Below are 14091 nucleotides of genomic sequence, written 5' to 3'. Positions count from 1 at the left end.
TAAGTTTAAGTTGTAAAAATACTAAAACTAAAATAAATATAAATTAGAGCTACTGTACATAGAAATATAAAACACTAGACAAAAATACAAACTTAAACTTAGAAACTTAAAAGCAAATTAAAATGACTAAAACTGAAATACAAAATCTGATAAAAATGACAAAAACACATAAGAATGAGTACTAAGAACTATATTATATTAATACTATATTATATACATAAAGTACTAAAATAACACTGGAAAGACAGAAGAATCCAAAAACACAATAACATGCAGGCATAAAGTTGTATCTTATCCAAAGTAATAGAAAATGGTGTAGGCGGGTGACTTTGTGCATTAGAGCCCATTTATAATGTTGGCTTGGCTTTATTTTATAGGGTAAGTTTCCAAGGATTTTGTGCAGGAATGTGATTGTCATAACTCCTTAATATTTGGATACCATCCATTATTGAACACCATGGGACCAAACCACCATGCAAAATGATTATTTCTAGGATGTAACCAAATTTTCAAGACCAAATGTAAGTGAATGACCAAAAGTATCCCAGTCTAGTCTGAATATATTCTAGGTATACTACTGTACAGACTCCATAGAATGAAGGTTTTAGCCAGATGATTGATTCTTTTACACAGTAGACAGTGTTTGTTTCTAACCCACTGAGTAAGAATTAACTCAGTATGGCAGCGGAGCTTTGGCCAGAAGCCTAACAGTGCAAAACAGTGAGTCAGAGCTTCTGTAATGGTAACATAAGAGAGCAACAGAAATCAGTGCTGACAGTTAGCATGTAAAAAACCCCACAATGATAGAGGTAAGGGTCTAAACATGAATTAACACTTGAAATTTGATGTTTATGCACTACTGAACAGCAAATGTCTCAAATGTCTATAAACTACACTCTGAATCTAAGGGTGAATATAAATGGCTGATCACATTTCACCCCAAAAGCAAAAGAAATGACATTTTGCTTAAAATATCATGGGAAAAAAGCTATTTTTAGGGCCATTAAAAATTGTCATGACAATTAAGCCCATTTTCCTTTCTCATTACTGTAATGCATCGAGACATTTTACTTTTAATTTTTTTTTTTTTTTGTAATTTCCATTTTTCTTAATTGCGATTATTTTTAGGTAGTCATTATCATGTTTTGTTTTATTAAAAAAATTACAACTCAGCATAAATAAAGGCAATATAACTGAAGCTACAGTCGATAAAAAGCTAATAATTAATCAAATCATTAAAATGTAAAATAAAAAATGAACATGCAAATATTTTGTTAAATTATTAAATTTATTAAATTATTTAAATATTAAACTCTCAGTTGGTTTGGAAATCCTTGTATTATAGTAGGAAAACTGGGAGAAATATTTGCTAAATTATTATGAAAACAATGTTGCGATGTAAAACAAATTGAACTTATTTTTAAGACTTAATTTGTTTTGAATTAATAATCGTTTTGATTTTGGTTTGAAATATGACCCGGAAGAGTTCCTGACAGCCTGAGATTGTTTAGTCAAAAAAGACACGTTTACCATGGAAATCAAACGACGGGGTAAAAAAAAAAAAGGTAATTACAACCCATAGGCATCCTGGGAAATTCATTTATTAATTTATGATGCCCTAAGGTGATTCTCATTTCCATCGGTTTGAACTTGGCTTAAAAAACAGCTCATCCTAGCAGGAGTCGCTCTTGTTGCGTGTGCTTAACGCCTGCTGAGAGTCTGATGATTGATTTTGCAGCACAGACTGAACTGTTTTTCCCAGACTGTAAGATTTGTGCTGTTTGTCATGATTTGCTGTTTGCTTTACACAGCATTGGTAAGTAACTAGCCATTGCAACTAGCTTTTATATTTTTCAGTATTTTCCACAAAACAGCAGATTTTCCATAATTTAGCTACAATAATCAAACTTCATGTCAAGCATTACTAAATCTGATTCATTATTTGAAATAAAACTGAATAAATATATATATATATTTATATATGTGTGTTAAATGAAAAACTTAAACTAAATTAAAATTATAAATGTTGCCTTGGCGATTAACTGAAATAAGTTTAAGCTGAAGCACTAAAATTACTAACTGGAAATAAATAAATAAAAACTAAAACTAAACCTGAACTGAAAAAAATTAATCAATTAAACCTAAACCTTTATTTTTGAAAAACAAAGACGACAAAAGTACATAACAAGATCACTAAAAATAAACAATAAAGCTAATTCAAAATATCAAAACTATAATAGTGAAATTTTATGCATTATATTATTATTATTATTCTACTCACTTTTTTTTACACAATTTTTTTATTTGAAATATATTTTTATGTATTAATTTTTTTCTCATTTTTATTATTAATTCATTTTAGTCTATTTATTTTATTTCTTTGTTCAGTGAATTGGTTCATTCAGATGGTTAGTGTAAATTAAAACTGTTAAAAAAATTCACTGATTAGTTTCAACTATTTATTGAGACTATATATATATATATATATATATATATATATGTGTGTGTGTGTGTGTGTGTTTCTAGTTGCATTTAGTGTACTTTTATTCAGTGTTGTTGGATGAAAATGATGCACCAACAAACCCAGTGAACCTGCCAAATCTGCCAAAAATAAACTCTTCACAGGATTTTTACAGGATCTGCTTTTGAAAATCATCACCGCAATGGCCAAAGACGACCACCACAGACATTTTTTATGTATCCATTCTCACCCCTGCCTCCCTCGCTGCTTTTGCTGCTTTTCCTGCTTTTCCTCCTTCTCTCCTCCCTCCCTCCCACGAGACGGGGACCGGGTTCGGGCTCCACGGGGACTGCTGGAGCTCCTCAAAGCGAAAGAGGCCCGGCGTTGAGTCTGATTGAAACGAGAAAAACGAATGATTTGGCGACTGATGTCTGTGCTTGTGTGTTCCCTTGATGGCCAGCAGGGGGTTAAGGGCTACCTGAGCAGGTGGCATGCTGGCGGCAGCGGTGGGCATCGCTACGGGATCCATGAGCGTTGTCATCGTGTTCTCGCTCTTGGCGCGGAGCAGCGGGTGAGGATGCTGAAGGCCAGCCGTGATGGGCTGATTCAACATACCGTCCAGAAAGTGAGGAGAGTATTTGGGAGTTTCCAAAAATGGAACTGATGGGAAAGAAAATAAAAGATTAAAGGAGAGGAGATTATATAGAGATGGGCTCTGTTCCAAAACTTAGTGAGCTGCCTTGATGTCTACTGTCTACTTAGGCATCTGCCCTCTAAGGAACTTCAAAAGCAAGCGATTTGGAGAGAGTTCACAGGCAGAAACTAAGTACAACGGAAACACGACACTGTTCCTGACAGTGTTATTTTAGTATTATATACAATTATAGTATATTATCGTTTTAAATTGTAGTAATGTTGTTATGTGCCTTTGTATTTTTGCATATTTCTATTTAGCCTTAATTCATTTTTAATTTGAGCAATTTTAGTACTTAAACTTCAAGTTATTTCAGTTAGTTGCCAAAGCAACATTTCTCTTTTTTGTTCAAGTTTTTTTAAGTTTAAGTTTTTCCTCAAATATTTATGTTATTTTATTTAACAATTAAAGAAAACTTTTATGAAAAATCACTAAAACTAATGATGCAATACTCTAATAAGAATAAATAATGCACAAAACACAAATATTGAGTAAAACAGTCTGCTGTTCATCAGTATACAGACCAGTACTTTGTTTTTTTTTAACACTGAGCTTGTCACAATTTTGGCTTCTCTGTAAAGGACACATGAGACTAGACAACAAAATCACACCGATGATGTCTTAAAGAGCGGCCTACATAGGCTAGACTTTGGAAGAGAGCTTTGGTATACTTATCATTTCTTTCTGTCATAAAGATGCACACTCACCAACATCTGCATCATTGTGATTTTTGATGATTTCTCCAAGTTCAAAATGGCCCGACATCACAGCAACCTGTAAAAACAGAATTACAATGTACTTTGCAACAATGCAATCTTTAATTTGAGGATTTGAGGACAACCATTTGCACAAACACTTGCTACTGTGTGTTAATTTTTTATCTGTGCACTTAATGTGAATGTCTTTTTGTTTCACTAGCCTTTAAATTTTCAGTACAGCGGTGAAACATCCCACATGCATTTATAATAAGTCATGTGATTAGAACTGATAGCACACAGTCACCTGGAAGGGGGTTTGACCATGTTTGTTCTTCATCTCCTTACTGGCTCCTCGGTAAAGAAGGACCCGAACGCAACTCTCCTGAATGGACAGAGGAGATGATGTCAATCATTAGTCATTAGACTAATTAGTGTAAACTTAAACCATTGAAACATTTTGTTAATTGTAATAAAGCTGAAATAAAATAAAATAAAATAAAATTCAGAATTAGCAATGTTGCATTGGCAACTAACTGAAATAAGGTTAACTTGATCTAGAACTAAAACTAAAACTGAAATAAAAAATAAAATTAAACCTAAAATGTATATTGTAAAATAGATAAGCACCTAAATAAATGACTAAAAATAAAAATAAAATAAACTACAAATATAAAAATTAAAACCAATTCTAAATATTAATAAAAATTATAACAGTAGATAAAAATAAACAAAAATAACACGAAACTAAACCAAAAATACAAAAATGAAAGATAACTCAAAATATTAACAACTACTAAAACATTTTGTTTATTGAAATAGTGAAATAAAACCTTGATTACCTTGTTGTAAAGGGCACATATGTGGAGGGCAGTGTTTCCTGATGCATTCTGGGAAGTGGTGTCTGCACCATAGAACAGAAGGTGTTCTAAGTGTTGGGCAAATCCATGCTGGCACGCCTACAGTTGAGTGAACAAAACACAGAGGTTAAAGAAATAAGACGACATCTGACTTATTGGGGGAAAAGTCCGAAGAACGGGGAAAAACTAGAGGAACAACCTAAAGAGGACAGTAAAGACAGGATAGTATTACAGGCACTGCTAGATTAGAAGCTTGGACATCACAAGAAACAGGGCTGGATGCCTTCCTTTTGTGAAGGTTATTATTGAAAATAATATTGCTGAACCTAAAATATATATTATTATACTCTTTTTCATATGAACAGCTTAAAAATTCAACATGTTTATAGTATTACTTAATTATGTTAATGTGATGCAGTGAGATTTTCAAATGCATGCTTGGTGCCGCCCCTCGAGTTTCACACCGATGTATAAATAATTGATAAATAATAAATAAATAATATAAATGTCAATAATTGATATCTAATATCATCATAATGTGCATACAATACACAAAACAACTTCTTTCAGCCAATGCAAGTAAGTGCTTTGGGGTCCGACTGAATCTTGCACGACAATGTATGTTAGAGCGAGAGACAAATCTTGGCCAGTTAACAGACGTGGCAGTTCCTCCTTGAGCATAATTTGTAAAATAAGATCTACAAATCTGAATCAAGTGTGCCACACACATCCTGAAAAGAGAAGCCAAAGCATTTCGGTGGCTGGCCTCAGTATATGTCATAAACCCCGCACTCTCCATGTAATCAAATAGCACGTAAGCCAAACTAAAAAAATCCAATTATACTTAAATGGCTTCTGTCATTTTAGGTACTTCTTATCAAGCAGACATACATTCAATGGTTTGTTCTTCCAATAAGTTTGTTTTTAGTTGCTATAAAAACGGGGTGTAACGTCATGATTGACAGCTGTGAGTCTGTGGAAGCAGGAGTTTGGACGGGACCTTGAATTCTTTTTTAATTCTATATTTTCCATTATCATTATTTTTATTTCACTTTTAATTTTAGCTATTTTAGTACATCAAGTTAAATTAAATAAAAATTATAAATGTTGTATTTTATTTCAAGTAACAATTTTTTTTAAAATAGTTTTAGTTTACTACAATAATCCTGTAGCCTGGAAATCCAGACCCAAATCTGAAAGATTAATGGTCTGGCATCGACTAATGAAACTCGGCCAGCTCGAGGGGCGGCACCAAGCATGCATTTGAAAATCTCACTGCACGCAATTGGATAACACTACGACCAATCACAACAAGCCATACGCTTAGCTACCAGCGGAGCTAACTGGTAGATTAGTCTCTTGCCGTATCCGGTCGGCAAAACAGCAAAAACGTCCTTCTTGCAAAGGAACGATTCGAGCGCCGTCTTCTGTTCCTCTTTTAGATAAAAAAACAAGTCTAACTCGTTCATTGTAGCGGCCAAAGCCGTTTCAAAAATGTTTACTAATGACTTTGACGTCACAGCACTGTCGTCATCTCGCCTCTGGCCCGCCTATATCAGATAACCCGATGTGATTGGTGCAGCTCAGATACAAGGGCATATTTAATGAGCATCATTACTCGATGCCAGAGTAAACTCGCTGAGCAAATTCAACTGGTGCTCTCGTGAGAACTCTGGATTTCCAGGGTAATAATCCTGCCCTGCTCTCTAGAGATTCAGTACTGGTCATTAAAACTCCCATGTTGTTTGTTTGAAATTCATTAAATTCCTCCTAAACGTTCTGCGTATGGGCCAGAAGCTCAGAGGTGTTGTGGGAGTCGTACCATCATATCATGGTGTGTGGGTCACTGGCAGGTAGGTGGTTGTGAATTGGGGAAAAGAAATCGTATTCATATATTTGTGCACAAAGAGGTTCAGAAAAGAGGAGAGAATTAAAAAGAGAACCTTTTGTTTAATATCAAGCAAAGACAGACATTAGAAGACGATGAATGAAATGAGAGATGAGAGATGGGTACCTGTGAACTTCAACCTCTCCAAACGTCTCTTCATGTCTGATCTACGGAGAGAGACAGAGAGAGAGAGAGACAGGGGAAGACTATGGACGGCGTCTGACAGTTGATTCAAAAGCACCTAGACTAGGCTTTTATATGCTCAGCTGTGATTGGGTGGAAGGGATTCGTGTAGTTTCAGGTGCACATTGCACAGAAACGTCTGTGAGTCTCATGACATTGGTGGTGTAGTGGTTATATCTCAGGGTTGATAAACTGGATCGGTTTCTAGCAATGAACTTTCACTGTTGTGCCTTGAAGCAAAGCACTTAACTCCAGGTTGCTCCAGGGGGACATGAACTGAACTAAGTACTGGAAGATGTTTCGGATAAAAACATCTGCTAAACCAGAAGTTCTCACAGGATTTTACATAAGACAACATGTACAGCCCTGATACAACAATGTTGAATTTTGATAGTTTAACGCTGCATTCAGCAGCAGTGTTGTTTTAGTATTATTTATATATTCTAATAAAGATGTTTTTAATGTTTTTAATATACAGGGTGGGCCATTTATATGGATACACCGTAATAACATGGGAATGGTTGGTGATATTAAAGTCCTGTTTGTGGCACATTAGTATATGTGAGGGGGCAAACTCCTCAAGATGGGTGGTGACCATGGTGGCCATTTAGAAGTCCACAAACAGGACTTTAATATCACCAACCATTCCCATGTTATTACGGTGTATCCATATAAATGGCCCACCCTGTATATATGTGTGTGTATGTGTGTGTGTGTGTGTGTTCCTTAAGGTTAATTTATAATGTTTTTTTTGGGGTTTTTTTTGGTTTTTTTATAATTTTTGCAAATATATATGGGGAAAAATGATTATTTTCAACCTTTATTTTGACCCTCTGTTTGAAATGATCTGTTTTTAAGGTGCGGCTCCTTTAAGGCTTGTCATTAAACAGTCACTGTTATGATTGGTTAAGGTCATTGCATTGGAAACAGTATCAACAGCCACTCGCTATTCTCCTATATTTTAAAAACTAACAGGCCTAATTAATTTCATACGTTTAATTGCATTTTACTCTATCCTCATTTTTAGTTTACAACCCATTTGGTTCATCATATTGACATTTTGGTGTGTAATAAAGTTATAAGGATAAAGGTTGAGGAATCCCATCCTTTGACACCAGATGATTGTGGAAAAACATCTTCAACAGAGGATAAACAGAGTCTAGTTGCTTACGAATACAGACACTTAGTGATGACCAGGATGAGACACTCAAGCATGTGCGGGTGTTTAGAATCACAAAAGCAACGAGCATGAGAGACTGACAGGAAAGAGTTCAAATGTTGTTATTTAAGCACTATTTGAATTTTAAAAAATTAAAACATTTAAAAATTCCATATTTTTCCATATGCTTAAGGCTAGTTCTAGTCATTTTTCTTTTATAATTTAATGTGGGCCATCAAAGATGTGCAGCAGGACCACAGTCTGGCCTTGGAATGAGAAATGTAGGAATGCTGATTGGTTTAAAGAGGAAATTTAGCAGCCATATAGAGAAATGAAAAGAGAACCAAAAAAAGAGAGAATGATGTGTGATTATAAACAAAACCCAAAATGGACACATGCATGCACACATATAAACAAAGAGTCCATAATCTCAGATATGCATTATTCCCTAAAACTGTAAACTAGTGACACAAACCTGGTGTGACTCGTCCCAGCCGTTCTCATCTCTGACTCCCAGTTGTGCTCTATAGTACAGCAGAGTTTCACAACAGGACGTGTCGCCCCCTGTCAGCACTGAGTGGTACAGCGGCGTCAGACCACAGCGGTCTCGATAATCCGGAGAAGCACCCAAAGACAGCAGAGCCTGAAACATGGGATAGACATGAAGAGTTATGCACATTAAGATTTACAAACAAACCCCATTAAAGATTCACAAATCAATATTTTGTATTTGTCACCATAAATTTCCTCTGCAAATCATGATCACGATCTCAAGACAAAGGAACCTTTTCAAATGACAATTTTTTCATTTTCATGACTAGCCTTTTAGGTGTACAACTTATTTTAAAGTGCCCCTAATATGCTTTTTCAGATGTTACATTTGATGTAGTGTGTAATAGAGCTATTTGTGAATGTAAAAGGTCTGCAAAGTTTCAAAGATAAATGGAGTTATTGTCTCCCGAAAGAAAGAACTGAATCTGAACCGCCTGAAACGAGTCGTCAGTAATTCCAGTCTCACTTCCTGCTCGAACCTACGAAGGGTTGTAACACATTTGCATAATGCCAGCCTGTGGTCTTCATTAACTGCCCGCGAACAACATCTACTTTTTGTAGCTGAGACTAGAAGAGTTTGGTTCGTGTTATCGTCATATGGAGAAGATGCTGTTTTCTGCGCTATGAAAGCAAATCAACTTTGATGCACTTCCAAAAGATGTGAAAAACCAACGCCATCGTTACTGTTTGTATCGCTGTGTATCAAGTGCTGAGGAAGCTGAAATTCAGATATGGTAATGGGTGTTTGGTTTCCGACACAGGCTGTAAAAGTTCGACCAATCACAATAGACTGGGCCATCTGACCAATCAGAGCAGAGTAGACCAATCACAACAGACTGAGCCATCTGACCAATAAGAGCAGAGTATACCAATCACAACAGACTGGGCCATCTGACCAATCAGAGCAGAGTTGACCAATCATAACAGACTGGGCCGTCTGACCAATAATAGCAGGATAGACCAATTACAACAGACTGAGCCATCTGACCAATAAGAGCAGAATAGACCAATCACAACAGACTGAGCCATCTGACCAATCAGAGCAGAGTAGACCAATCACAACAGACTGGGCCATCTGACCAATAAGAGCAAAATAGACCAATCACAACAGACTGAGCCATCTGACCAATAAGAGCAGAGTAGACCAATCACAACAGACTGGGCCATCTGACCAATCAGAGCAGAGTTGACCAATCATAACAGACTGGGCCGTCTGACCAATAAGAGCAGAGTAGACCAATCATAACAGACTGGGCCATCTGACCAATGAGAGCAGAGTGGACCAATCACAACAGACTGAGTCACCTGACCAATGAGAGCAGAGTTGACCAATCACAACAGACTGAGCCATCTGACCAATCAGAGCAGAGTAGACCAATTAGAAAAGACTGGGCCACCTGACCAATCAGAGCAGAGTAGACCAATTAGAACAGACTGGGCCGTCTGACCAATAAGAGCAGAGTTGACCAATCATAACAGACTGGGCCGTCTGACCAATCAGAGGAGAGTAGACCAATCACAACAGACTGAGCCATCTGACCAATCAGAGCAGAGTAGACCAATCACAACAGACTGAACCATCTGACCAATCAGAGCAGAGTAGACCAATCACAACAGACTGGGCCATCTGACCAATCAGAGCAGAGTAGACCAATTAGAACAGACTGGGCCGTCTGACCAATAAGAGCAGAGTTGACCAATCATAACAGACTGGGCCATCTGACCAATCAGAGCAGAGTAGACCAATCACAACAGACTGAGCCATCTGACCAATGAGAGCAGAGTTGACCAATCACAACAGACTGAGCCATCTGACCAATCAGAGCAGAGTAGACCAATTAGAACAGACTGGGCCGTCTGACCAATCAGAGCAGACAGCAGAGTAGACCAATCACAACAGACTAGGCCGTCTGACCAATCAGAGCAGAGCAGCTCTCAGAAAGGAGGGGTTTAGAGAGACCGAAACCTTTATCGAACCCATTCAGAGACACTGGGAAAACAGGTGATGCTGCAATATATATTATGAGAAAATTAAAGTGTTTTTTGACCTTGGTTGCATGTAAACCTGTTGTTCAAAAACTGTTATTCCAAAAACTAAATTAGGACCCTTTAAAATAGCATAATAGGGACACTATAAGAGAGAAAAAACTACTTTGCACCTCAAAATATTTAAAAGCATTTTGTTCAGTCGTGCTGTGAATGAACTGTATGTGTTTGTACCATCAGTGTGGATTGGTTGTGTGCTCTGACTGCTTTGTGGAGGGGTGTGAGTCCGTCTCTGGATCTGAAATCCACATGAGCTCCGTTCAGCACCAGAACACGAATCCCTTCCGCGCTCAGACACCCCTGAACCGCCAGAGTCAGAGGCGTCTCTGAGAGACAGATGGAAACAGACACGGACATTACAGCTACAGAAGAACAGCTTTATTTAAGAATAACAGGCAACATACTAAATGCTAAAATGGCAAACATGAAAGGATTGTCTCGGTTAGAAGTGACCAATGAGCTGCAGGATTACTGTGACATCATCCTGCCTGTGAGCGACATACTCAACTCTTGCTTATTCTTAGCATCAGTGCAATTAGTGCGCTGAACGTCACATCAAATAAAAAGCATACTCTCAATGAAAAAACACAACAGATGATGAGAATAGACTCAGAGGAACATAATGAGCTTTGAGTCTAAGGTTAATGAAATGAGACGATTCTGACAGGGCAATGTTGGCAACACAATGACGCTCATCAGAACTGAAAATGTCAAAGATTTAAACATATTCTCCATGCAATATACATCTACTACATCAGTGGTTCTCAATTCCGTTCTTCGTACCCTCCCGCTCTGCACATTTTGCATGCATCTCTTATCAGTTCAGAGATTTGCTCAGTTCGACCGTAAGTGCTCTGCAAAGTGGACTTCACAAGGGTATTCTGCCATCATAAGTGAGATTTCAATCTGAAAGGAGCGTACATGTTCAGTTCAAAGGGCTCTGCTAATGGCATAGGGAACAAGGGAACATCGATACGCCAGGACCGGGATTGAGAACCACTGTACTACATAATGTATGCAATCTAGGCCAAAAGAACAAAACAAATTTAACTTACAGGATTGCCCAAATAATATGATTGCACTTTTTTCCTCATGAAATTTCATACTCATGAGTTTATATAATCAAAGCACTTCAAAATGGGTTTTCAAAAATCACTTTTCTGCAAGCTGCATTTAAAGGGATAGTTCGCCCAAAAATGAAAATTCTCTCATCAATTAGTCTGGAACAACTCGAGGGTCAGTAAGTAAAGACAACATTTTCATTTTTGGGTGAATCCCTTTAAGGGATTGTCTTGGCATATTATCAAAAGTACTATTTGGACACTCTCAAGACCCTTCACATACAGTAGTTTAAGTTTTGTGTGTGTCTCACCTCCGCTTTCAGTGTCATGGTAGTTCGGATCCAGTCCTTTCTCCAGAGCTTTACTCAATTTCTCCACAGCTCCACCGTGAACATAATCCAGGAACTTCTTTAGATTGGCCTGTAGAGGGAGACACACACAGTCAGACACTTCACTTCCTTACTTTAGTCTGTCAACACACCCGTCTCTACTGGATATTTCATTTTTGCTGTAATACAAGATATGTTTTTGGTGGATATTAATATTTTTGTCCTGTATTCACCTTGGTGTGCAGCTTCGCTAGTTGTTTCTCATCCAGGTTCGTCTGTTTGTAGACTCGTGTCTTATATCTGAACTGTGAGTTTAAGACACCAGGAAGAGAGGGGGGAACAGAGAGAAACTGGTTAAAGCTTGTTCAGTTTACATGTTCTGAGAAACAAGAACTGAATGAGTCATTAACAACTAAATGAGTCATTAATGTAGATGGTCGGTCCAAACTGTGCACATCAAAAAAATGCTCCACTTTTGGAGACTTGAAAAATAAAATAAAATAAAACATTAACAAATAAAATGTAAAATAAAATAATTGAATTAATTAAATAAAAAAAAATAACATAACATAAAATAAAAATATCTATAAAATATAAAAATTAAATAAAACTGCAAAAATTAAATACAAATAAAAACAGATAAACTCAAACTTCTTACTAATACATATTAAGAAGACTGATTAACAAAGAATAAACCATTCAAATCTTAAAGTATAAGCCATTAAGAAAATAAGTCAACTATACAATGAATGTAACAATGGTTTGATAGTTTAGTCCATTTTTGCTGTTTCATGAATTTTATTTTACACTGTAACTGTTTAAATGTCTAAAATGTCCTAAAATGCCACTAAAAAGAACATGTAATGCATAAGTATCTTTTTTAACAATTCATATTTTTTTTAAAAAGGTATTCGGAAACACTTTACAATAAGGTCCCATTAGTTGATATTAGTTCATGCATTAACTAATATTACCTATAAATGAGCAATACACTAACAGTATTAATCTTTCTTAATATTAATTAAAACACATTACTCATCGTTAGTTTGTGTTAGCTCAAGTCCGTGAAATAATATTAACATTGAAATGTTTAATAATTTATTAGTAAATGTTTAAATGAACCTGCTTTTGTTTAAGTACTGTTAGTTAATGTTAACAAATGGAACCTTATTGTAAAGTGTTACCAGGTATTTTTCTCAAGTGTCAATAAAACAGCAGGTTCCTATTGTGACAGCTTGCCCCTGTAAGCTCGGCATGAGCCAAAAACTAATGAAATGTTCAAGCTTTTTTGTAGCCAAGACTTTAAGGTATGTCTGTACAGAAGGTTATGAGGTTCCGGAGCATTCTGGGTGATGTTGTCTAGTGTTTGTGAGCCTGTGATCTATTATTCGCTACAGCACCTCCAGGTAGGGCACTCCCTTCTCCAGGGACTGGGAAAACTCTCGAAGCAAGCGCTCCTCCTCCAGGAACTTGGCATCTCGTCCGTCTCCAGCTGGCTGGAAGAGGCCGTAATTGTAAGCGTCCCACAACGACTCGCTGAGAGAACAAATAATCTGCTGCTTCGCACTCCAAACGCTCGTGTCGGGATCAAACCGCAAACACTTCTACAGACGGCGAAAGAGAAAACAGGTTTGAGAGAGAGAGTAAGAACAACAGATTGAACTGGATTTAAGGTTCGAAACGACTTTCGCACAGACCTTCATTTTGACTCATACCACCTCATACAGAAGTCGTGTTTACAGTAATGCACTTACAATGCATGTCTAAGGGTTTACAGGCAGAGTGTGCAACCTGTATATTTGAAGACTTTTATTTACATTTACATGTATGCAACAATGTGTGTGCAAGAGTTTTTGAGCATGTTAAGGGCCACTTAAGCCCCTGAAAATATGAATAATTAAAAGAAAAATTCTTAATAGAACGAAAGGAACTTTCAGTGTTTTGGTCTTATTAAAAAAAAATAATAATAATAATTACTAAAACTTTACCTGAAATTGAAGAAACAGAAAATTCAAAAACTATGATGGTATATCAATAATACTAAAAATAACACTTCCATTACTGTATAATGAACATAATAATGAAATGCATTACTGTAAACACGATTTTTGTTTATTTTTACAAAGCTGCAATAATTTTAAAACTGTGGTGCACAAAAACATG

The 14091-nt window shown here is 36.5% G+C and overlaps 1 protein-coding gene across 1 annotated transcript in view; it reads right to left on the bottom strand.

Annotated features, from left to right (window-relative positions):
- LOC307153339 (SH3 and multiple ankyrin repeat domains protein 1) overlaps window positions 1-14091 on the bottom strand; it is a 51051-nt gene that overhangs the window by 24732 nt on the left and 12228 nt on the right. The window contains exons 4-13 of the mRNA XM_079862727.1: window positions 13329-13532; window positions 12162-12233; window positions 11911-12019; window positions 10713-10864; window positions 8416-8583; window positions 4693-4809; window positions 4158-4235; window positions 3863-3929; window positions 2940-3121; window positions 2712-2851 (exon numbers count right to left, since the gene is read on the bottom strand). Of these exons, the coding sequence (XP_079718853.1) occupies window positions 2712-2851; window positions 2940-3121; window positions 3863-3929; window positions 4158-4235; window positions 4693-4809; window positions 8416-8583; window positions 10713-10864; window positions 11911-12019; window positions 12162-12233; window positions 13329-13532 (1289 nt within the window). The remainder of the gene's footprint in view (window positions 1-2711; window positions 2852-2939; window positions 3122-3862; window positions 3930-4157; window positions 4236-4692; window positions 4810-8415; window positions 8584-10712; window positions 10865-11910; window positions 12020-12161; window positions 12234-13328; window positions 13533-14091) is intronic.

This window comes from Squalius cephalus, assembly GCF_949319135.1.
Source record: "Squalius cephalus genome assembly, chromosome: 25".
NCBI classification, from domain to species: domain Eukaryota; kingdom Metazoa; phylum Chordata; class Actinopteri; order Cypriniformes; family Leuciscidae; genus Squalius; species Squalius cephalus.
Note: the sequence above shows the minus strand (reverse complement) of the source record. Positions and strands in the feature narration are given on the sequence as shown.